The sequence below is a fragment of the Nipponia nippon genome, unplaced genomic scaffold (assembly GCF_047370975.1).
Source record: "Nipponia nippon isolate SJK-2023a ecotype South Korea unplaced genomic scaffold, ASM4737097v1 scaffold_1, whole genome shotgun sequence".
Lineage (NCBI taxonomy): Eukaryota > Metazoa > Chordata > Aves > Pelecaniformes > Threskiornithidae > Nipponia > Nipponia nippon.
In genome coordinates this window covers 96,170,904-96,194,361 of record NW_028262290.1, presented here as the reverse complement: position 1 = coordinate 96,194,361, position 23,458 = coordinate 96,170,904, and the positions used below count along the sequence as shown (strand labels likewise).

At 37.2% G+C, this 23,458-nt stretch overlaps 1 protein-coding gene across 3 annotated transcripts in view; it reads left to right on the top strand.

Annotated features, from left to right (window-relative positions):
• MAK (male germ cell associated kinase) overlaps positions 1-23,458 on the top strand; it is a 34,514-nt gene that overhangs the window by 2,559 nt on the left and 8,497 nt on the right. Inside the window, exons 2-15 of one of the 3 annotated variants that reach the window (XM_087763230.1) lie at positions 3,465-3,563; positions 4,092-4,429; positions 6,185-6,239; positions 7,160-7,281; positions 7,389-7,432; positions 8,311-8,412; positions 10,202-10,334; positions 10,426-10,597; positions 14,133-14,300; positions 16,090-16,410; positions 17,537-17,727; positions 18,271-18,401; positions 20,088-20,219; positions 22,156-22,230. In XM_087763230.1, coding sequence (XP_087619356.1) covers positions 4,329-4,429; positions 6,185-6,239; positions 7,160-7,281; positions 7,389-7,432; positions 8,311-8,412; positions 10,202-10,334; positions 10,426-10,597; positions 14,133-14,300; positions 16,090-16,410; positions 17,537-17,727; positions 18,271-18,401; positions 20,088-20,219; positions 22,156-22,230 — 1,747 coding nt within the window. In that variant the 5' untranslated portion in view covers positions 3,465-3,563; positions 4,092-4,328. The remainder of the gene's footprint in view (positions 1-3,464; positions 3,564-4,091; positions 4,430-6,184; positions 6,240-7,159; positions 7,282-7,388; positions 7,433-8,310; positions 8,413-10,201; positions 10,335-10,425; positions 10,598-14,132; positions 14,301-16,089; positions 16,411-17,536; positions 17,728-18,270; positions 18,402-20,087; positions 20,220-22,155; positions 22,231-23,458) is intronic. The other 2 variants (XM_087763237.1, XM_087763244.1) reach the window with 2 other exon arrangements.

Sequence of the window (23,458 nt, the reverse complement as noted above, 5' to 3'; positions counted from 1 at the left end):
AACATGAGCCAGCAGTGTGCTCAGGTGGCCAAGAGGGCCAATGGCATCCTGGCTTGTATCAGGAATAGTGTGGCCAGCAGGACCAGGGAGGTGATAGTGGCCCTGTACTCGGCACTGGTGAGGCCGCACCTCGAGTACTGTGTTCAGTTTTGGGCCCCTCACTACAAGAAGGACATGGAGGTGCTGGAGCGTGTCCAGAGAAGAGCAACGAAGTTGGTGAAGGGTCTGGAGCACAAGTCTTAAGAGGAGCGGCTGAGGGAGCTGGGGCTGTTTAGCCTGGAGAAGAGGAGGCTGAGGGGAGACCTTATTGCTCTCTACAGCTACCTGAAAGGAGGCTGTAGCAAGGTGGGGGTTGGTCTCTTCTCCCAAGTAACAAGCAATAGGAGGAGAGGAAATGGCCTCAAGCTGCGCCAGGGGAGGTTTAGGTTGGATATTAGGAAAAACTTCTTCACCGAAAGGGTAGTCAGGCACTGGAACAGGCTGCCCAGGGAAGTGGTTGAGTCTCCATCCCTGGAGGTATTTGAAAGACAGGTAGACGTGGTGCTCGAGGACATGGTTTAGTGGTGGACTTGGCAGTGCTAGGTTAACGGTTGGACTCCATGATCTTAAGGGTCTTTTCCAACCTTAATGATTCTATGATAAAAGAGAAAACTGAACTGCAAATTTGAAAAAAAAAATAAAATAATAGAGACCACAGAGAAGAAATTGCACACCTGAGCTGGTTACGTGTGGTGCAAATTACGAAGCGTGCAAAAGTCTGTTGTAGTGAAATGTGAATCTCTAGAGCATTTATATTCTAACTCATTGTGCTCTGTAATTCCAGTAAGAGCGAAAGAAGCCCCTGACCCTGATGTCACACCAGGCTGATGAACGCAAGTACTTGGCAGCCTCGCTTATTCTAATGTCAGTGGGCGGTGGCGGTTAGAGTCTTGCAGGATCCAGTGCTGTACTTCTTGGTCAGCAAACCTCTGCCACCCTCCAGCATTTCTTATGGACTACTGCGTGCCATAGCATTGCCGTAAAGTTGACTCTTAAGTTGTCCACACAACTCTATCCATTTTAGATACTTCTGTATGAAGGATGAATTCCCTAAAAAGCTGGAGAAGAGCTTAGAGTCAAGTGTGATACCTGCAGTCCTTTTTCTTTTTTTTTTTTTCCCTGCTGCGTTTGGTTAGTTTTCAGTTGATGAGGTCTCACTATGAGTTCCCTCGTTTGCCTTTTTTGTTAACTGTAGGTGACCAAGACAACTCTTTCATGAGAGTCATTAGTGGCATGGCCTAGCGTGCATCAGTGTGCTGGTGAATGTCTGCAGTCTGTATGATGGTACATAGATATTGTTGTCAGGGTAGGTAGTTTTCACACCTGGTTTTGTGCATTTCCCTAGAGCGTTTTTGACACTTCCATTTGACTATTGAAGGAATGTGCTGACATTTCTGTACTTAAGTGTTTTCATACCCTGAAAATTACAGTATACAGCAGAAAAGGAATAAGGCAATAAAATGTATTACAGAACAGACAAAATGCACAATTGTGTCTGTGATGTGTTACATTACATAGGACTTCTGGAGGGAAGAAACACTTCATGTGATGCTGTTTCAAGTGCACATGCTGAAATAATATAATTGGACAAAAGGAATAATTGTAAAAGCATGTGATTAATTTATACTCCAAAAATGACTTGGAAAGCTAGGATTTAGGCACCAAAATTAGAGGACTTAAAGGTCAAAACCTGAGGTTTGTGTCTAGATCTGGGTCTGTTTATTGCAAATACAGACGCTTTCATCATTAGAGAGCAAAAGGTTGGGCATGAAACGCATGCAAGTTGTCCAAATTTTTGATGTATGTAACTCTAGAAGTTCAGGCTAGGGCCATCTTTGGCAGACATTGCTGAAGCCCCTCCGAAAACCATGTCTCAAACAATGTACAATGATATTTGTTGAAACAGAGAAACACAGGCACCCAAATCCTGTTACATTTAACTTCACTTCATGTTACATGCCTATGTATACCTATACACAAAATGCATACTCAGTTTATCATTGCTGATGCTTTAGATGCAGATGCTGTGTTTTAAAATGTGTATTAGAATACTTTCAGAAAATTTTTCTTTTGGCTTTTAGATAGATATATATGTATAGATAGATATAGATATATATAAAAAAACCTAACAGTTGATAACTTGCAAAGTATGAGTAGTTAGTATGTATCTTAACTTGGCATAAACACTTTATCATCTGCTTATTACTGGAGTCAATAAATAACCTTGTTGAAGAAATGGCATTATTCAAGGTATTAAAGACTAGAGTGCATGCAGACACTTTGGGGAATAAGATATAAAGCTGAATTCTGAGAAAAACAATAGGCTTAAATATATGAAAGTCCAATTTAAAACCCAGTCATCATTTGAATTGTCTATGATTGTTACTTTTTGCTAAATCTGTTTTTCAGCTTTGTTATAGAATACACTATTAACCAGCGATCTTATTTTACTGTAGGGGTGCTTTTGGGAGGGTGGATAAGAACTTCTTTATATTTTTCACTGCTAAACTGGTGGTTGTCTTGTGCAAAGGTTATAAATTGAGATGTCCACTAGGTCGCTTGTTACTGGCATCTTGACAGCTGATGTAAGATTCCTCCCTGGTAACAAGGTGCGCGTTACGACTTCTCCAAGGAAGCAGCATTTCAAGTAATAACATTGTTATTGCTTAGAAACATCATTGTATTGTCCAGGCAGATGTTTCCTTCACACAGCAGGCTAGTCTACTTCAGAATGCTGCGTTCGCGCTTGTAAGAGGCCAATTTTACTGTTGAATTTTGCTAGGCCTGTAAATCTCAGGCCTGAGACTTGTCACCAGCTGAATTTGAGTTCCTTAATCTGTTTGGACAGACTTACCAGCCTGTAGCTAATCCTGGCATAAGGATAAGGACTACAGAGTTGCATGCATCTCCTATAGAGGTAGGCTGACAGTGGATGCCAGTTGATTTGAGCTTTGCATTTTCAGACAGCAGAGGCAAAAGGCAGAGGTAATGCTGGAATTCGGTTAGCAGTCAATGGTTTGTTTGTGTTTAAGCATTTGGGTTATGGCAAATAAATGGTACGGTGATTAGCTGTTAGTGTTTCCTAGGCCTGCATAAATAAGTGGATGACTATTGTGAGTTTGCATAAATTGCCTTAACATCAGTTTTTAGGATTTTGTCTGGTAGGCAGCCGGTGCTAAGGTTAGAATTAGGATTTGTGCCTAGGACCTATGGGAACTGGCCTTCAGCTGAAGTGTTGGCGACAGATAATATTGTGTATAATGAAAGCTAGTATAAAGATTCAAGTTTGGATCAGGATTCAAATTAAGGTTTACGTATATTCAAAGATGAAGATTCAACATGTTTAGTGTGAATTCTTTTCCAAATGACAATGCAGATCTAGTCTTCCATACCAATGCACGTGAACTCTATCCTTCTCTCTGCAGGCCTTGTAAAACTGAACAATAAACTTACCTCTTCATCCATTACTGTGCCTAATCCTAACTGTGGCTACAGACTAAGAATTCTGTGAACTTCAGAGCAAGGTATCCAAGTACATTTATAACAACTCGATTTACCTTGGCAAAGAATGCAGCGTTTATCTTGCTTTTTCACCTCCCTTCCTCGCTAACTTTAAGCATAGCGAGCCTGCTTGCACTACCAATCCAAAACACAGCATTCAGACCCTAGGTTTGCCATAGCACCCTGTGCAAAATTTGGGTTCTTCTGTCTGTTTTCCCAACCTTCAGCCCTGCCTTCATTACAGATTAGGACCCTGCTGCTGTCTGCAAATTAAGGAGTTCCATCAGAGGACACCAGCCTTAAACACACTTCTCTGGTTCTAGGGAATTATGACAGTAATCTTGACTTTCCAGTCCCTGCTTACTGTAACCCTAATCCTAGACTAGGCACCTTCTGTGGTTCGAAGGATTTAAAGGAGCTAGTTATATTGAAGTGTTCTATTTAAAGAACACATACAGATCTGGGAGCCATTATTGTTAGATGCAAATAGTAGAGTGTCTCTTTCCTAAAATACTGTAAAATTACTTATTTCCCTATTCTTTTTTTTTAAGGATCTATGTGAGAACGACCATGTTCTTCAGTCTCTTAAACTTTATATCTGGATCTCAAAGTAGCTGTAATTTGGAGGAGACTAGTGAATATCCTGCTCCGTTATGAGAAGACATCACCGATGTGAAACAGTCCGGAAGAAGATTTCTCTAAGAAAATCAAAGAGCATAGACATATAGAAGACAGAAGACACATAGAATTTCATAAGCTTTTGGCTATCCGGGTCTTAAAAAAAAAAAATGAACCGTTACACAATCATGAAACAACTAGGTGATGGCACCTATGGCAGCGTGCTGATGGGGAAGAGCAATGAGTCAGGAGAACTTGTGGCTATCAAAAGGTATGTAACATCTAAATTCAGTAAAGGTACTTGCAAAAGCTTAAAATTTTCCCTTTTAACCTTATTGTTGTCTGCCATCTGTGTAGAATAGAAAAAAAATGTCCCTTTTCTTTTTAAGGAAATGAACATGACAAAATTATTTTTTTAATTAAGATTATTAACAAGGTGATCATGGGTCAGACTTCAGCTAACAGATCAGTAGACAGACACATCAGTTTGTATAAGTTACTGATTTATCTTGGCTTATAAAATCGCATGCTGCTTTTGTTCAGTTCGAACATGCTTCCTTCTAAAAATGTTAGGCTAACACCAAAGGAAAAGCAAAACTGAATGTGCAGTTGATTAATTAGGGAGGGAGTTTGTTTATATGAATTGTAAGAATACCCATCTTAATGGGTAGATTTGAAATACCTTCCCACCTCCCCAGATGTTTTTAGGTACTGCATTAAGTTTCAGATATTGCTACAGTGATAAATACCAGGTAACAATCTGGTCAGGTAAATAAAGGCAGTCTCCTTGGATCTAGTAAAGTTGTGTTGTGCCTTAATCATCACTGTTGTCATATTGCCTAAAAAGCTTATTACAAAACAACAAAAATTATACTAGAGGAGTGGGGAAGGTCCCCTTGTATTCCTACAGAATCGCAAGCAGGATATAAAGCGTAAGTTGAAATACAGAAATTGTATGTTGCTGAGATTTTTTTTTTTCCTCCATTTGTGGATTTACTGCAGAAAGATAATTGTAATATAATTGACTGACTTTTCTTTTAAGAATTTCTCAGACTTTCAGGTTTCTCCATATGCTGCTAGTACTGTTACCTAAGTTAATAATATTAATCTAAGCTAAAAAAAAAAATCTGCAATTGATTATTTTCATTATTTTTAGACAAAAGGAACAACATTTTGTGGGAATTGTTTTTCATTATCATGATTTCAGGATTTGGAATTCTTTTGTGTGATTTGTAAGTTTGGGATTTGAGGGGGGACAGTTTTGGTTGAAGATATGTTTAATTTAAATGAAAATCTTGGGTTTAAATCTCTTTGCTCTAGGTGCTAGAACTTTACAGAAACATGGCAAATAACATGACATTCACAACCCTGACCCAAAATCTGAGCAACACCAAATATCCATGTTTGTATCTATGCAAGACTTACAAATAAATGTATTAAACTGTTATAGATAATGATTGTATGTACGTATGAGTATTGCTTGAAAAAATGAAACTATTTTTATTTGGTATTTAATACCTTGGAACACATTTGTAAAAATGACTGATCAGGTCAGATACTTAATTATAATGTTAAGCAGTTAAGATACTTTGCAGATTTCAAAAATATAATTTTCTTGTTTTCCTAGAATATGCAACTTAGGCACAAAGAGGTCATTTTTCTGGTTTGAAGTATCCATGTCTTGTATGCAGTGTCACTGTTGCTTTCCTTGTTATTAAGAGCACAATTCAAATGATACGAAGGGATTTTGTGTCCCTGATGGTTTTTATAAATACCTTGGAGTATCATGGTCTCTTTGGCTAAAAAATATGTTTGCAGTGATTAATCATCAAACACTTAAATTTCTAGTAATTCTAAGAGTTGAGTTTGTTTTTAATTATGTTGCTGGCAGGTATTCTAGAATGTTTTACATTGAACTCAAAATATAGGTAATGCTACACTTGGAAAATAACATGTTTAGATTTTTTGTTCTGAAAATATTCTGTACTGTTCACTGAAAATACTTTATCTCGGACTTGTATTTCAGAATGAAAAGAAAGTTCTATTCATGGGATGAATGTATGAATTTGAGAGAGGTCAAGGTAAAGTAGCGAACGTACCACATTTGAAAACAAAGGAAAAGGGCACCTACAGTGTCCAAGCATAAGGCCAAACTCTGTGAACTCTTTAAATGGGAGTGACAGGTTCCACAAAGCCATGGTCTGCTGGCACTCCTGGAGCTCCTGCTGCTTTGTGGAATATCCTGCTATTCTCAAGAAGTGGCCATGTCTCATAGCCAAGCCCCTTGTCTTTGAGAGAAGATAAAGAAATTGATTTTGTGTGTGTTTCTGTGTTTTACCATCCTGCTCTTTCATTTTACCAGCAGGTTTCTAGGCGTATATCCAGTCCTTATATCTTGTATTTGGGGCATTTGTAGAAAGCACTGGGAGTGCTAGCCAAATGATAGAATAACGGTTGAAATCCTGGGCTTAAATTCCAAGTCATCCCATGTTTTGGGCATCTGATTTTCTGTACATAACAAAACTTCCTAACAAAGGAGCTGGGTATCCATACTTTAGGTTTAACTTATTGGATGTTGCACGTAATCAGTATCTCCAAAAAGAACACTTGTAAGAGAATCCTTGTTCGTGAAAGTTTCATAACAAAAAAATTGCTGGGTTTTCTTATTCAGTTCTGTAAGCAAGAGCTGTTACAGCTGCAGAACTGTCTTTCATTGCAGGGAATTAGGTTTTTGTGTTAATCTTCACCCCAGCAATGATGTAATCCCTAGAAATAGAAGTATTAAACTACTATTAATACTGCTGCTACTTTTATTTTGAAATTAATTTAAAATGCTATTTTGTTGTTCTTTGAAACAGAGATTACAAGATAAATATGGACTATCAGATGGGCATATTTTGTAAATTCTGTGCTAGAAACTTTTGCATATTAAAAATTTAGTTCTGATAAGGAACCAAAGTCACTGTCGAGTTATCTGAAGCCATATTTTGCTCTATTACAGTCTCTGAAGAAGCTAAATCATGCCAATGTAATAAAATTGAAAGAAGTCATACGAGAAAATGACCACCTTTACTTTGTATTTGAATACATGAAGGAAAATCTCTATCAGTTAATGAAGGACAGGTATGTCATTTTCACAGAACATAAAGTGTGATATCATGCTTTATTTAATGATTCTTATGCTATCTTGAAGAACACATTGGAATTTCTGGTTTTGGCTCTTCTTGCAGCCCCACTGATGTGAACAGGAGTTGCTGCACCTGCTTATCTGAGGGTAGAATTCTGCATTGCTCTGCGTTACAATATTGCATATTGTAATGCTTTTGGAAATAACAGTTTGTTCAGTTGTTAACACGATAGTTTGCATGTCTTTGGTGTGTAGAGCCATGAGAGAAATTCCAAATACGTTGTTTTTTCTTTATTAGCCTTCACTTTAATGTATGAAGGATTGGATAAACACTGTTTGTTCTGCTTTTGCTCATGGATTTGGCTTAAGGTGGGGATGGTCATCTGCATGTACATGCATGCTCATAAGAAAGACCTGTATATGGACTGTGTGATGTTGCAATCTTGGACAAACAGTACATAGCAAGGCTTGCAAAGTGGACTTTGGAATAGGACTTGCCTTTTCAATAATACTTTTCTTTGCCGAATTCTTTTGCCTTTAATGTGTGTTTCCTTCTGATGTTATGATGCACCTTTATCTCCTAATGTGCAAAGCTCTTCAGTTTGCATCCTGAGATAGCTGCCAGCGATATTAGCACAATGTTGCCCCACAGCTGAGAAGCGCTGCTCTCAATCAGGGTTCCCGTAAGGGCACTGCTGGGCAACACACCTACCACAGCGCTGCGCTGTGCCGTCCCTTCCTTGCTACGTTACTGTGCGTTCCGTGTTCACCTGGTCAAGCACACTACTGGCCAGCCAGCTTCTACACAGAGATAGGATCGTGAACCACTCTGCAGAGAAGTCCCTCTGCAGCACTTAAAGTGAGTGAAATTAAGGCCTGGCAGCAAGCGAGTTTTGAGATGAGAGCCAGTTGCACCTGTCTTACTTTGTGCACAAGGCTTGACGGGTCTGTTTTCATCTGTTCATGATGCGTTGTGCAAAATGAAATGTTCTGAAAATACTTTTTTTTTTTTTTATTATGTGAAGTTGTTAATCTGTTTCTTCACAGAAACAAGTTGTTCCCTGAGTCAGTCATCAGAAACATGATGTATCAGATATTACAAGGGCTAGCTTTTATCCATAAACACGGTAAGTTTCATACTAGAGTTGAACTGTGTAGCACTTTTTTAGAAAATAAGATAATGCGCAGTAATAACATGAACAGAAATATCTAGCAAAGGCTATTAATAATCTCTAATAAAAATTATTCTTATCTGCTTCAAGTATGGTGCATTTTTAAACCATACCTGAAGTTACACCCTGTTGTTCTATGATCGGATGTTCCTCCTTCTTTTTGAAAGCATTGGATGTTTTTCATACACTGTTCAGTACTTTTTTCCATCTTAGTTACCAGACAAATAAACAAAGAAACCTGTATGCTGTGCTATACTACGCATTTCTCCTTCCTCAAAAAGATCTGTTTAAGAGCACTGATACTTTACAGATGGCAGTTTCTCCTGTCTTGAGATACTACAACTAATACAATACTCTATATCTAAAAAAATACTAAAATACTTGTTCACTAAGAAAATCAAACAGTCTCCTTATCAAATACAACCTGGATTTAAATATTTTAAAAGATGGGACTTTTCTAGCAATTACAAGCACAGTCTAAATAAGAGGTTCTGTGTGTTCACAACAACAACAAAAAGTTGCACAGCATTCGTCTAATTCTCATGTTTAATATCTGTCTGTAAACTGTGTTCTGAAATACTGGTATTAAGCTCCTTTGCATTTAAAAAAGTAGCAATTTACTTTCTTGTTCAACTCTTTTTTTTATTTTGTACTTGTCCTTCACATCACATTGGTATCCCTAAAACTTTCCAAAGGCAATAAAATATTACCTGAAAATGAAATAAGAAACAATGTTACCAGTGATCTCCAGCTTTCATGTATCCTGGGAAGGCCTGTTGATGAATTCAAATAAATAATTAGTTCTGTTCAGTATCATCAAATACCCAGAAATTGCCATTTTACGTCTTTCTGATCATATACTGTTCTCTGATTATTAGCATCCTCTTTTCCTTCGTCATTTCTACATGAAATAAATGAGAAGATTAGAATTTAAGAAAACTGCCATTTCTAAGTTACAATATTAATATTTTGTTTTGACTGTAAGTGAGAATGATGGGTATGATAAATTTGAACATTTACATTTCGCTAATAATTTCAGCCAATATCTTCCAGTGGTTGTCAGTTTCTGCATGCCGAAACTGAATGCTTTATTGTAGCAAGTGAATTTCAATCAAATTGATTTATATTATAACAAATTTTGTATACCAATTAAACAGCAGAATTGATTTTCTTAGTGACTTAACCGCTGTCCAGGTATATAGGTGCTCAACAGTAAGCATTAAAGAATCTTTATGTGCCTGCATTACTAATATTAGCATTCCTGAGCAGAATTTTGATACCTTCTGTATGTCTGTGTTTGCAAATTGTTGTCACAATGATAAACTAGTTAAAAATCGTTCAAGGAATTTCATAAATCAAGTAAGTGTGTCAGATGCTCAATTTTCGATTATCCAAAACTGACAAAGCAGTTGTAGTTTTCACAAAAGATTTCATTCTGAAATTGGTTTGTTGTTTGATATTGCTGCAATAGCCTATTCATTTTCCTTAGTGTGTTAATGACAGTTTATACTTGTTAATTTAAGAACACTTGGCGTAATAATCACTGGAGGGAAAATGTGTGTGCTTCTTGGAGGATGGTTACAATTCATTTATTTGAATTTAAAAAAAAAAAAAGGAAAAAGGAAAAAAATATATATTCTTCCAAAACATCCCAAAGTAAATTTTGGGTTACTCTATTAGAGGCTGCTGTTTACGAAGTGATGACATAATAATTCACCATTCTTTTCTGCCTTGTCTTCTATAGGATTTTTTCATAGAGATATGAAGCCTGAAAACCTTCTCTGTATTGGACCAGAGCTTGTGAAAATAGCAGATTTTGGTTTGGCTAGAGAACTAAGATCTCAGCCACCTTATACAGATTATGTTTCTACCAGGTGGTAAGTACATTAAGAAATTAATACACTATCTTAACTAATTACCTTTCTCTTACCATTTTAATTTATCTATTATTTCTTTCCACCCTCACAGGTATCGAGCTCCTGAAGTCTTGCTAAGATCGTCTATTTATAGCTCACCTATTGATCTGTGGGCAGTTGGCAGCATAATGGCTGAACTGTACACACTAAGACCTCTTTTCCCAGGCACAAGTGAAGTAGATGAAATCTTCAAAATCTGCCAAGTATTAGGGACTCCAAAGAAGGTAAGACTTTTGGAAAAATCCACACAATAATATTTACAAAAAAAAAAAATTTAAATAAAATTATTATAAAACATTGAATGTTATGTCTCTCTCAGAACATACATATAAATTATTTAGTTTTAGTAAGTTTCCTGCAGACTTAAGGTTTTCTCAACTGTATTTCTTTTAAGCTTCCATTAAGGCATGTAATGCTAGAATTTTGTTGTATATTAGCATCCATTGTATATCATACCATGATGAGTAGCCTTGCTCTCCTCTGATGAAAGCCACATAAAATATTAAAGCTATGCATATTGGAAAGAAAATCAGAAGTCTCCTAGGATTTCATTTTGCCATAGCCAATTTGCTTTCCTTTATTGAAAGTATAATTCCTTGAGGCTGGTACCCAGAATTTGGAGCTTATAGAAGATACCGTAAATAAGACAAACTGTGCTTTTCTTCTTTTTAAAACATAAAGGAAACATTTGATCTCAAACACAGATCTGTCATAAAATATTATTAGGAATAAAAAGTAATGGAGGAAAAACGTGCAGTACTTCAGAGAGGAAACAATTATTTTCAATTATTTTCTGGAAGGGCTAAATACTATTTAAAATTACAAGGAAGGTTTGGGTAGCGCATATAAAAACATATGCAATTATATTTACTTCAGTTAAAAAGTTGTTTTAGCAAATGGATACATGAACATGCAAGAAAATAATAAGTTTACCTTCAAAATTTTGAAGAAACTGAAAAAAGACCATATAATATAAATATTTTTTGGAGAATAAGAGATGGCAGATGTGTATCAGTACTTTATGGGCGCAAACAGGACTTTGTGAAATAACTGACTGAACACAGAGTCTTTAGATCTGGAAAACCTAAAGGTGGGAGAGGAAAACATCGATTTCATTGGTGTCCTACTGATATAAAATAAAGCATAATTCTTGTCCAGTAAAGGACCTGTTACCAATGGAGAAGTGAGGAACAGAAAACCTAAAACAGAAATAGATTAAGCTTAGCTAGGAATATGCAGAGCTTGAAGTGGTGGGAAAACATCCAAGAGAACATACTGAGAAACAGGTGCAAGCTCATGACAGAGCAGGGAGTAAAAGGTCAGAGGTGGAGAGTTATAGATGATATGTTATGGAAGTGAAAACTAGAGGATTAAGTGAAAATTGCTATGATGTGTAAAACAGTGCTTGCTATGGCAATTATGCATCAGAAATAATGTGTAACATGAGCAGTATTTTAAGACTTGAGTTTTCAAACACAGATGTTGAGTTTCTTAAGCAGGTCACAAGTCTAGCATAGTAAGAAGAGCATTTTGATGTATATTGAGAATATCTGTGAAAGAGAGCAACATACTACCTTCTGGAACATTTTCCACGTATAGCATGAACAAGTTCTGGAAGTGCAGGGAGACCAGAGAGAGATTTTCAGTGTGTGTAGTAGCAGAGCAGTGCTGAGCTGACTGCTGTGGTTTTTCTCTAACCTTATGAGTAGTTGAACAGAAGCAAATCGTGACTGTGTACGCTCTGTCGTTCCCTGACTAGCAAGCTGATTGCTTGGGAAAGCAGGGAGCATTACCAGCTGAGTGTTTCAGAGGAAACTGTAGCCTCTTCTAAAGACCCTAAGGGTTAGAGACACGGTAAATCAGCCCTCTAGGATCAGGAAGCTGTAATGAGGTCTTTTTGTGCCCCTGTCATCTGCTGGGCAGACTTGGGAATTTTATCTCCTTACAACAATGCTAAGGCATTCTTCAGGGAGATCACTGTGTAAGAAGAGTACTTAAATATTATGATAGGAATTATCACAACAAATGATGCAGTTGTTACAAGTGAAGTACTATTCTCCATTCTGAAAAACACCAGCAGTTTTTTAATAGTCTGGTTTTGCAAATAGTTTTACAAATAGTATTTTTTTTCAGACATACATTTTCATTTATTCCTTTATCCTGCAATAAGGAATTACAGGAATTATGCCCAGAAACTATCTTCATTCCAGTTTACCTTCCTCTGTTGAAGTCTATAACACCATACTAATGACTTGTGTGTGTTTGGGTTTTTTAAATAGTGACAGGCAACTATTTTGTTTTATTTTATAAATGAAGTTGATTTACTTATAAAATAAATAAAGCAATAAATTGCACCATTCAAGTACTGGCATGATGGTGCACTAGGAGTATGGCAATTTAATCTCTCCTCTTCACATCATCGTCAGCTTTTTCATTAATGAAATGCATTTCATTAGCTGAAGGTTGTCAATGGCACTTTAAATAATTCCAAATTAATTTTTTTATAAATTGAAATGTATTTTTCATTTTTTGCACTTGTACTGTTTTCACTCTATCCCTGTACTTCACGAGTTCAACACTCAGCCCTTGCTACTTCATTCTAAATTGTTCTTTTATCGCTACCTCTGGCAGACAGAATGTCACCAACTCCAGTAAAGGAAGGAGATGCAGTGGAGGAGAAAAGGGTCTGCATACATTAATTTAAATGAACAAATTATTCTCTGAGGTGGAATAGGAAGTCACTTCAAGTCTTGAGACTTATTTTAACCAGACTTGGTTTATAATTATATTTGAGTTCTTTGATTACCATAGACTGCGTTAACAGAGCTAAAACTGTAAGTTGTTGATGTACCTAAAAAGATGAGTAATAACTAACATGGTATCTTAAGATCAAATTCTGTCAAATGAATCCAATTTACTCCTGTAGCAGTGTAACAAGCTTTGTGGATAGAGGAGAAGCACTAATATCATACATTGTCTTAAGTAAGGTTTCTGACAGTGTCCCTCATAACATTCTCATCAGCATATTTATATAAACAAACTGCATGATAAATGCATACCTGTTTTGAAAGCCTTATTTAGAGAGTAAGTTTTAATGGTTCGCATTCAAAATGAAAGATAGATTGTATTAAAGGCCTTCTGTGATTCTGTATTCAAACAATGCAATTATGAAGCAACTAAGGACTTCAGGGTTTACTTTTGGAAAGTTAAACACTCAAAAAAAAAATACGTCTGGCGGTCATGGCTTTTTTTATGTTGCAATAGTGTCTAGTTGCAATTTAATCATTGACTATCTTAATGGTGGAATCAGAGGTATATTGTATAGGCTGCACCATGGTTACACAGCCATGGTATGCTGGGTGGGAGGGCCTCACCTCTACGATTCCCATAAAGAAGGTATGTTGAAGTCAGCTGTCTGAGCTCATTGCCATAGTAGACGGCATGTTCGGTACTGCTTCTGGTACTGCTGCGCTCTCTTCTCCTTCACATAGAATATGTCCAAGTGTGGTATCCCCAATGACGGTTCCACCTTTGCCTACAGGAGAGCTTGAGAAGGACTGCCGTTGGAGACTTATGCTGCGTTCACTGGTGGTGTAACAATTGTAATGGAAAATAGGAGTGCCTGTTTTCCACTATACAGGAAGGAGATATGCAGACCAAGTGTGACTCAAGCTGCATAAAATTAAATTTGATCTAATACCTCGAAGGTATATAGTCTTTGTTCTTTTTTGGTACTCATTTTTCTTTCCTTTGAAACAGAGTGACTGGCCAGAAGGATACCACCTTGCTTCTGCCATGAATTTCCGTTTCCCACAATGTGTCCCTATAAGCCTAAAAACTCTCATCCCAAATGCAAGCAATGAAGCAATACAGCTTATGAGTGATATGCTGAACTGGAATCCAAAGAAGAGACCTACAGCAAGTCAGGTCTGAGCAGCTGAATGATTAAGACTGAATTTTCTTGCATTGTTAAAAAATTGTAGATACAGAAACCAATTGATTGTCATAATACTGATGGCCAGAGAAACGTCTCCTCGTTTTGAACTCTGTGATGGGAATGAGGCTGAGTTGTAGGGAGAGAACGTTCTAAACCTCGCTCAGCAGACATCATAAACTCTTTAGTTATTTCTATAATGTTGTCTTCTGTATGGGCATGTTCTAAAACTTTCTCTGTACAGGACAGAGAAAAATCTGAGCTGCAAGTTTGCTGAATTGTAACAATAATTCACTTCTGCCGCCGTCATTTTCCTCCCCCATCTGAGCAAAGTGGGATATTGAAAATTAAGCTTTGCTTTTCATGAAGCTGCAGATAGAATGCAGTATGGAAGAGCTAAGGATTATTTTTACTTAGAGATGGGACGTAAACTGTACTAAGTGATAAGGAAAGAACTTTGTGAAGAACATACAAATAGGTCACAAAGGTCAGAGTTTTTTTCCAAGTTAATTTAAAAAAAACATATTTCAAGTAACAAAGGTGGTTACATTCTACTGGGGACGGGGGGTTCTTTTGAGTATTCATACCTAATGCAATCCTATTTAAAAAGTATAAAAGGGGAATACAGTTGGGAAAGAAAAAAGACATATTGCAAGTTATCCTAGGTGGATGCAATGTAAGTGATTCAGAAGTGGTTAAGCAGATGGTACCAAGCAAAGCAACCATTCCTCTCCGCTTTATAGAGCATATCTATTGTTAGGGTCACTGAGATCTAACTGTAGTCAGGTGCTATATACCTCTACACAGAATACTGCATGGTGCTGTATGAAAGCAAATAACCAGCTTTTGCCCAAGTGAGTTGTCAATGATGCAACTGCAGCAGTTGTGTAATCCACAGCCAAAAGGGAGAGCTGAACACACGTACATGGAAATGTGTACAAAGGCAGCAATTCTCAAGCGCAGCTGAGGGAAAAAAAAAAAAAAATCTCTTTGAGAACTAACAAAGAGTAGGATCCTACCCAGAAGGAGTAGCAGAGAGTGACACAGGAGGAGCTGTGTTAGTATGGTATGTCCGTGCTGTGCATCTAGTGGTGGACATGAAAAGGTCAGAGAAAAAGAATGAAATACACATCTGCCTGAAGACAGACACTGTAGTTTCCTAATAAACACCATGAAGGCACAGCAAGCACAGTGAATGTACTTCAAAACAAAACAAGGAAACCTGGTGATAAGAAAATGAAGGGGAAACTTTGCTTGTTAATGTCCTCTAATTGTAAAACCCATACATTAATATTAAATGGCAATCACCACACTTCTGGGATTTTTTGTTTTTTAGATTAAAAAAAAAAAGCTGTTCATTGGGTTTCCAAAACGTAGTTAGCAGTGGAAACATGTAATAAAGCATATGGTAAAGGTAGTGGAGACTACCTGTTTTAAGATTGAAATTTGTTACTGCATGAATATAGAATGGTGATGAATGTAAAATACACCTCAAAACGCAGACTCCACAAAACATAGAAGTAAAGGATGGAAAGAAAGGACATGACTGCTGTAGCATGTACAAGGGGATCCATCTTACTAAATTAGATGATGGGAAGGGTTTAAAATACAGAACTGACAGTTATCAATACACACTATTTACATATGGTCTCATTATGCATCCATCTTGCATTTGTGCTGTAGAGCTTGCACAAATGCTTGAGAAACCTGCTTCGATTCTTGATGAGGTTACCAAAGTCAACTCTTTGAAGTAAAATTAGTATGTTATATCTTCTTCTCCAGGCTTTGAAGTACGCTTACTTTCAAGTTGGCCAAGTTTTAGGACCTCCTCCACAGTATCTGGAGAAGCAGACTCCTATTAAACCAGTTCAGCCAACAGAGCCAAAGCCAGCTTTACCTAAACTGGAAGCTATATCCAAGCCAGAACCTCTGTCTTCACCTGATGTACTTGACAAAACACAGCAGCAGCCCCTGTCAAAGGTTAACCACCAGCCTCTCCAGCAAATTCAGTTGCCTCAGAATACAGCTAACCAGCAAGTACCAAAACAGCAGCAGCCACAGGCACAACCATTTTTTCCAAGTATCAATAAAAACTCATCGCCAGTAAGTTGTCTTCAATATTTAGGTGGTTTTATTAGAAGGTCTTATATTCAACCAGGCGATCCCTTGAAAATTGTCATACTTTTTATTAGAGGAAATACAGATGGATAATTAGGGACTAATTAAGGATATAACTGGCCACTTACTGAAATTTTACAGCAAATCAGAATAGATTGCTTGTAACAACAATGTATGTTCATTTATAATAGCCCTTACTGTCATGCTTATGCAGTAATGTAGTTATGACAACTATCGTTATATTGACTTTTGAAAAACAATTCACAAAAATATTGTTAGTGTACAATACAGAAGTGGAAAGGGAGAATTTTGCTTGCCTCAAGCAGGAAAATACCTGAGAAAGCTGAGTGTGTTGTTTATGATGGTAGTTCTCTGACTACCACCTGTTGGCTACTAGTAGATAGCTGCAAAGTGAGCAACACTTGTAATCACACAGAACTCAACACTTCATCTGATTGTAAGCTTGTAAGATTTTTAGGAAGATGAATATTAAACTTTGGTTTACGATCTTCTTTTTGCTTTCCACTTATACCCACTGAACTACAATATAAAGCATGTTAAAAATAACAGGTATTCAGAAAATACTGGAAAGCAAGATGAAAGGACAGCTTTAAAATCTAATAATTTCTTTGGAAGAGAATGTTAAGGGAAGTCCTGCCTAACTTCTGTTATTTGCTGTATTTACTTTGGGACCATGGCAATTGGCACTTATAAACTCTGAGTGTGACGGCTGTCAATGTTGTGTACCACTGTGTGCTACTTCTTGACAGTTCACCTACCACTGTCGAGAGTGTGAGTTCAGCAAGGTACCAGTAGCAGAGGCTGAGCACTGAACTGGGTCTGCAAAAAGAACGTTAACTTCACTACTTCAGATAGATTTGAGCAATTTAAGAATGACAGTCCAAAAAAGCTACACTCAAAATACCTGCCAGCGTTATTGTTATGTTTTGTGCTTAAAATCATTCTAAGACTATGACCGACATAGGCACAACACAATGGGAAAAATTCTCTCAAAGTTCTCAAGCGGTAGTCAGGAAGTGAACCAGACACAAAATACAGAATTTTAGAATTGAATTGAAGCTTCTTTTTTTTTTTTCCCTATTTAAAATAGAAACAAGCAGCTAGTGGCCCTCAGAATGGTGCAGCAGGTCCTAAAAGCTGCAGAAGACGATGGGGTCAGACTTTGGTAAAGGCTGTGGACAGCTGGGATGAGTTGGATGACACTGAATTTGGAATGTCATGTTCAAAGAAGCCTAGCATTGCACTGTTAAAAGAAAAGAAAACTAAGGAATGTCTTTTTAGGTAAGTCCTATAATTATAAAATCACAATTTTTTTAGTAAACAGTTTCCACTAGATTTATAAATTGATTAGGACAAATCTGCTAAAATTTAAGTGGCCAAAAGTCTGCATGAATGCAAAGACCTATGTGAGCAGACCAGCGTTGGGTGTGGTGTTGATACAGCGCCAGTAATACCCAAACTGAATCAAATTTGTTTTCAGGCACTGTGTGGTTTAGGTGTTTGTCATGTTATTAAGAAACTGTGTGTTTTACTAAAATCAGATATACTAACTTCATTTTCTTTGTCAGTTAAGCTAGGGAAAGTTCTGCTACAGTTATCCACATTTGCTTTTACTCAGCACTGTTGGATACACTTTTTTTCTTTGAAGTCCAAGGTCAAACTCTCTCCTGAGGTATGAGATTTGCCTGTTACTTTCTGTGGGAATAAATTCTACTGACGAAGGCAGGATAAGAGGAAAGCACTGCACTCTTGAGGCTAGGGTCAGCTTGTGATATTCTGAGCTGGAGTTGTTGGTCACACTGTTTGAACATTTTGATTTTTCAGTGTGCCAGAACCAAAAGCTTCATGCTGTATCCAGCCAGGAGGGGAAAATAAGGTTCTGATGAGAAATGATTCTGGAAGATCAAATACATCAGCAAAACAGTACTATCTAAGACAATCAAGATACCTACCTGGTAAGGGTAAAAGTCAATACATACGGAAAATACAAGCTGTGAACAACCTATGTGCAGTACATTTAAACTTTAGATTTCACACTGGATAATTTCACTTTTCATAACCAGGCTAGATTTTCAAGTTTTGGACTAAATGCCTTTCCCAGAACATATCTCGTCACAATTGATGCAGAAGGTCCTGGCTATGTAAACATGGAAGGGAGCTCAATGCTGCTTGTACACCATAAAACTTCAGAGGCCCTCTTATGACCAATAACATAAAACCCTCAGTAATATAAATCCAAGATCTCTTGGATTCCTAAGAATATATCCTGATTGACCATAAGCAAGTGTATCTGAGGACTAAAGAAACTACTCGTATATAAATATATAGTGCATAGTTCCCGGTTTTGCAGTATCAGGAGGTTTGGGATTTTATGAACTTGAAGTTCTGATAAGCACAGTTACCCTTCTTGGTAGAAAGTTTAGAAATATCAGCCACTTGCGCTAGCTGGAATTCACCCACTCACTTCCCTTCCCAAGGCAGTCATCCTCCTTAAAAATAGATAGCTAGCTTAGTCTAAATCTGGGTGATTTTATCAGGAAAATAACATAAAATTATATAATTGCTAGGAGTAAGAATGGGAAGGAGGAGAAAGAAAAGGGAATGTTGCCTTCAGTTAGTATTCTGAATATATTCTATAACCAAATTATCGCCTTGGTGTCTCACTTAGTATCCTTTATTGCCATGATGGTTTGCACAATTACAGTATGTGTATTATGACTTCTACTGTAATCCACATAGGAGAATTTAGGTGACTCACAGAGGAATTCCTCATTGTCAGGCAAGTTGTTTTGTTACAATGTATCACTAATTTCTCAGGAATTCGTTGGCCAGTGATGACTTCTCAATATGAAATCACTTCTTGAATGGTAAATAGGATGCCCAGAGACTCAAGAGTTTAAGTCCAAAAGGAAAAAAAAAAAAAAAGGGGGGGGGGGGGGGTAGGGGGACCCTTCCCTATCTAAAGGTAACAGAAATGGAAAGTTCATCTATATTTCATATCTTTTTTAACCTTTTTTTTCTTCTAATGTCTCTCTGGTTTTAGTGGAGTTTTTAATGAGAAAGGCTTAGATGTAAAAAATAATATCAGCTCTTAAGAGAACAATAGCTCCAAGAATCATATTTGTTATCTGTATTACTTTAGTTCTGTTACCACTAGATCTGGGAGCTGCTTTCATGCTGTGTAATCCCATTACATCTTGTAATGCTTGTAACGTGCTGAAGTAACAAGAACCTCTTTGTCCTACTTTTGAACTTACCCCTTGAATAAATAGTTTATTTTCAGCCTTGAGAACCCTAGTTTTTGATAGGTATTTTTAATTTGTGTTAATTGTTTGAGAGTCAAAAATATCAATAATGAGATTATGGTTTTGCAGAAACCAAGTAGCTGTACTAAAAAGGCTTTTAAAAGTTCTCTTGAAAGCATGAAGAGAATTGATCTTAAATCAGTATCTCTAGTTTTCATGGTTTGGCTGAAAAATCTAACCTAATCAATGGGCATTGTTGTTTTTCATTAATGGTGTTTACATTATACCACAAATAATTCAGTGTTGTTTTACTGTTCTAGAAATGTCCGATTTTCATTGGTTGCATTATGTTTGAAAATTGATACTTATAACATTTTCCATAATTTGTTTTCTAAGGTGTAAACCCTAAGAGCGTCTCTTTAGTAGCAGTCAGTAAAGAAGGATCGCATGGAACCTGGAACAACCAGTTGTTTCCTAAACCGTTGGCACATACTGGAGGAGGGGTGACTTTCAACAGAAATACTACAGGTAAAAGTGTAAATAAAAGTGGTCACATTATATCTCATCATACTTTATTTCATTAATTTAGTTAAGACCATCTGGTTTAACTTCTGTGGTCAGGCTTAGCTTCTAGGCTAACTTTTTTTTTTTCTTAATGACAGACTCTTAAAATAACAACTTCTTTATATGTAAACTATGTATTTTGCTTTCAAAGTGTAAAGGAAGTATAGACCAGCCCCTATTATAAAGTTCTGTCAAGATAAATTTTGACCGTAATCCTCTCTCAGACCATTATTTTGCTGTGTTAATTTAAGCAAATAGTTTGACCTCATTACTGCCTGGTCAGTGTGCCGTGGCACGCTATCAAACAGCAGCCTCGCATACGAAAACAAGATGGTGGGTGGTGTGCTCGTGTAATAGACGTACTGCCTAATATTCTAAACATGCATTTTAACAATCTACTAGCCTTGTCCTGAATACTTTGCTGCATGAAAAGTCCCCTTATTCTCAGCAAGGAACTTGCAGTAAGGCGCCTTTTGGTACTACGTTTTGTGAAGAACACTATTATCAGCATTTTATAGAGTGAAGACTGAAACTAGCTAAACGGCTTATCTAAAATTTCACTGAGGAAAGCATCAGACTCAAGACTAAAATCTGCCTTCTGACCACCAAGCCCTATACTTTAAGTACACAGTCCCATCACCCTGTTACGAGAGGTTACCTGGTTAACAACTTTGCAGCCATTGTCCAGCTAGCATCAGTCACTCCCACATACTTTAATGCCAATAAACCACCCAGCCTTATGTGCTTGTACAGAAAGAACTTTAGAAGGTTTCTTTACATGCAGGTGCTGCACCCCTTTTTAAAAGAACTTTAGTAGCCATTCTGCAGTGTCAACAAACCTGATTTTTTCTCTGAAAGTCAGGTGAGCTGTAAGTTGTTCATCTGAAATTATGTGGAAGATTTCAGGAAGTGGAAAAATAACAGCACCTACCTAGAATAGAACAGACTTTTTTAAGCAATCATCATATGTACCTTTTTGTTTTCCGAAATGTAGTATCTGGGTGCCTCAGAATTAATTAATATATTCATAAAATAGTCTTGCAAGGGAATTAGGCACAAAAAGGCAAAGAGCAGTTTCCTAAAGTATGCATCAATAAGCTAGACATCTGCCTACTGAACTGCACTGAAAATAAAATGAAGATGAATGCCAATGGTAAAAATCCTGGTTTTGTCTTACTGGCTTACTTTCGGTATCTAACAAAAGTGTAAAGAAAAAAAAAACCCTAAAACTGAGCATTTTGTATGTTTGAAAATACTTGGTATTATTTCCATCAGTATCTTAAATTGCATGTGATGCTTCACATATGGGGAGGCAACAACATTTAAGACAGACACACACGAAACCAGGATAGCTGGAGAACCCATCACGGAAATACAACACATGTAAATTATGTATGTTTCCTTTTTTCATATTGACAGAAGTGAAAGTTGATACTGGGCTGCTTACTGTTTAAGTAACTACATTTAGTTTATTTAAGTGCTTATTTTTTTTTCTCATCCACAACATTGTCCCAAGGTGAAACAAGACAGGACCAAATGGTTACAAACGCTTTATTTATGAAGAATTGTAAGGTTATGATCAGTCAACTTTGCAGATAGGCCTGAGTGCTTAAACTTGTGATCTATGTATTTGTGTGACTGGAATGTGATTGCATTGTTGGTAAATCACATTTTTATTCCATTATTAGAAAGGACCTTGTAAAGTAACTTGTTAGAGTAACATTTCCTGCTTGAGAAAACATAGGATTGAGACATTATAGTTACAAAAATGTCAGGTATTTTTTCTTGCTTGCTTTGTTTTCCCTCATGTCTTTTACATCACCTAGCCAGGTTCTTCATACGCTTTTTCTAAAGCTCTGTCTTTCCATCTTTTTCTTCCTTTCATTTTCCTTGTCTACAGATGAGAACTTAATTATACCTATTGAAAAGCTATCATGCAAAGAAAGGTTGAACGAAAAATTAGAGGATCCAAAAGGTAATTTACAACAATGGTTCTTGGCACATTTCATATAAATATTACATTTTCTTGTAAAAATTGCACTTATAATGCAGATTCCAGATAATCATATACTTCATTTTCATCTGTAATCTGTTTTGTCAAACCCTGCTCTCTTCATTGTGACTTCTTCTGGACTCTTGGCACTTAACTGTGCTTTAAAGAGAATATTTTATTACCCTATTTATAACCCACAGCATGTCACTGCATTGCTGCTGGATAATGGGGAGGAAGCAATCCTAAAGCAGCATATGGAGCTCTCCTGAAAGACTGCTTGTTCATAACAGCGCTTGGGACTTGCACCATTGACTTGCATTCTGATTCTCTATCTGTTACACTGATTTTACAGCACTGTGATTGCATAGATTTTGGTGGAGTTACCTTAGTGTGAGAGGGTGGAAACTCAGGTTTCCAGGCAGCCTAGTTTGTGTCTCAACACACTATTCGCTGTGAGCATTGCAAAGCCGCTGGAATGTTTCACCTCTCTCCCGGCTTCTGGCCCCTCTGGTGTGTACTGCCTGCATGACATGTCTCATTGCAGCTATTCATAGGGTTTTTTGAACTCATTGCCCAGCTCAAATGATTCCATGACTTTATGAAGAACCACGTATGTGTTGTTTGAGGTAGAGGGTACAGCCTGGGCCACGCTTACACTTGCTGACATCGTGGCCGTGAGTGCTTGCCTATATACCTGCTGCCAGACCTCCTGGAAGCCTGATGGATGGGTACTTCTATAGCAAGCACCTCTTCTTTTGTACAGCAGTGGTCAGAGGTAAGGAGCTGTGCTTTTCAATAGGATTATTTTTTTATTATTATTTGTAGTTACTCTGTTATTTTATATTGAACGTCTTTTTTCCTCCTTCCCTTGTTCTCATCCAACAAAAGATCACCCCTCCAGACCTCTCTGTTTCACCCAAACTGTTCCTCCTGGCTGCACTCTTCCGTTTCCTGCAAAAGGGTTCATAAAGAACATTGGACATCGAGAGGTAAGGAGAACCACAAAATGGTTGAGCAATTTTTGACAGACAGGCAGCTTTGCTGAGCTGTAGATAAGAAGCAGACTGAAGTAGACTTTTTGAGGTTATATTACTTGAGGCCTGTCATGTTCTTACTTTCAGACCTCAGAATTTTAAGAATGCTACTAAACTGTCAGAGCTATGAACCACTCCCACTGAAATAGTTAGGAACTGAGGGAATGAGAGATGTG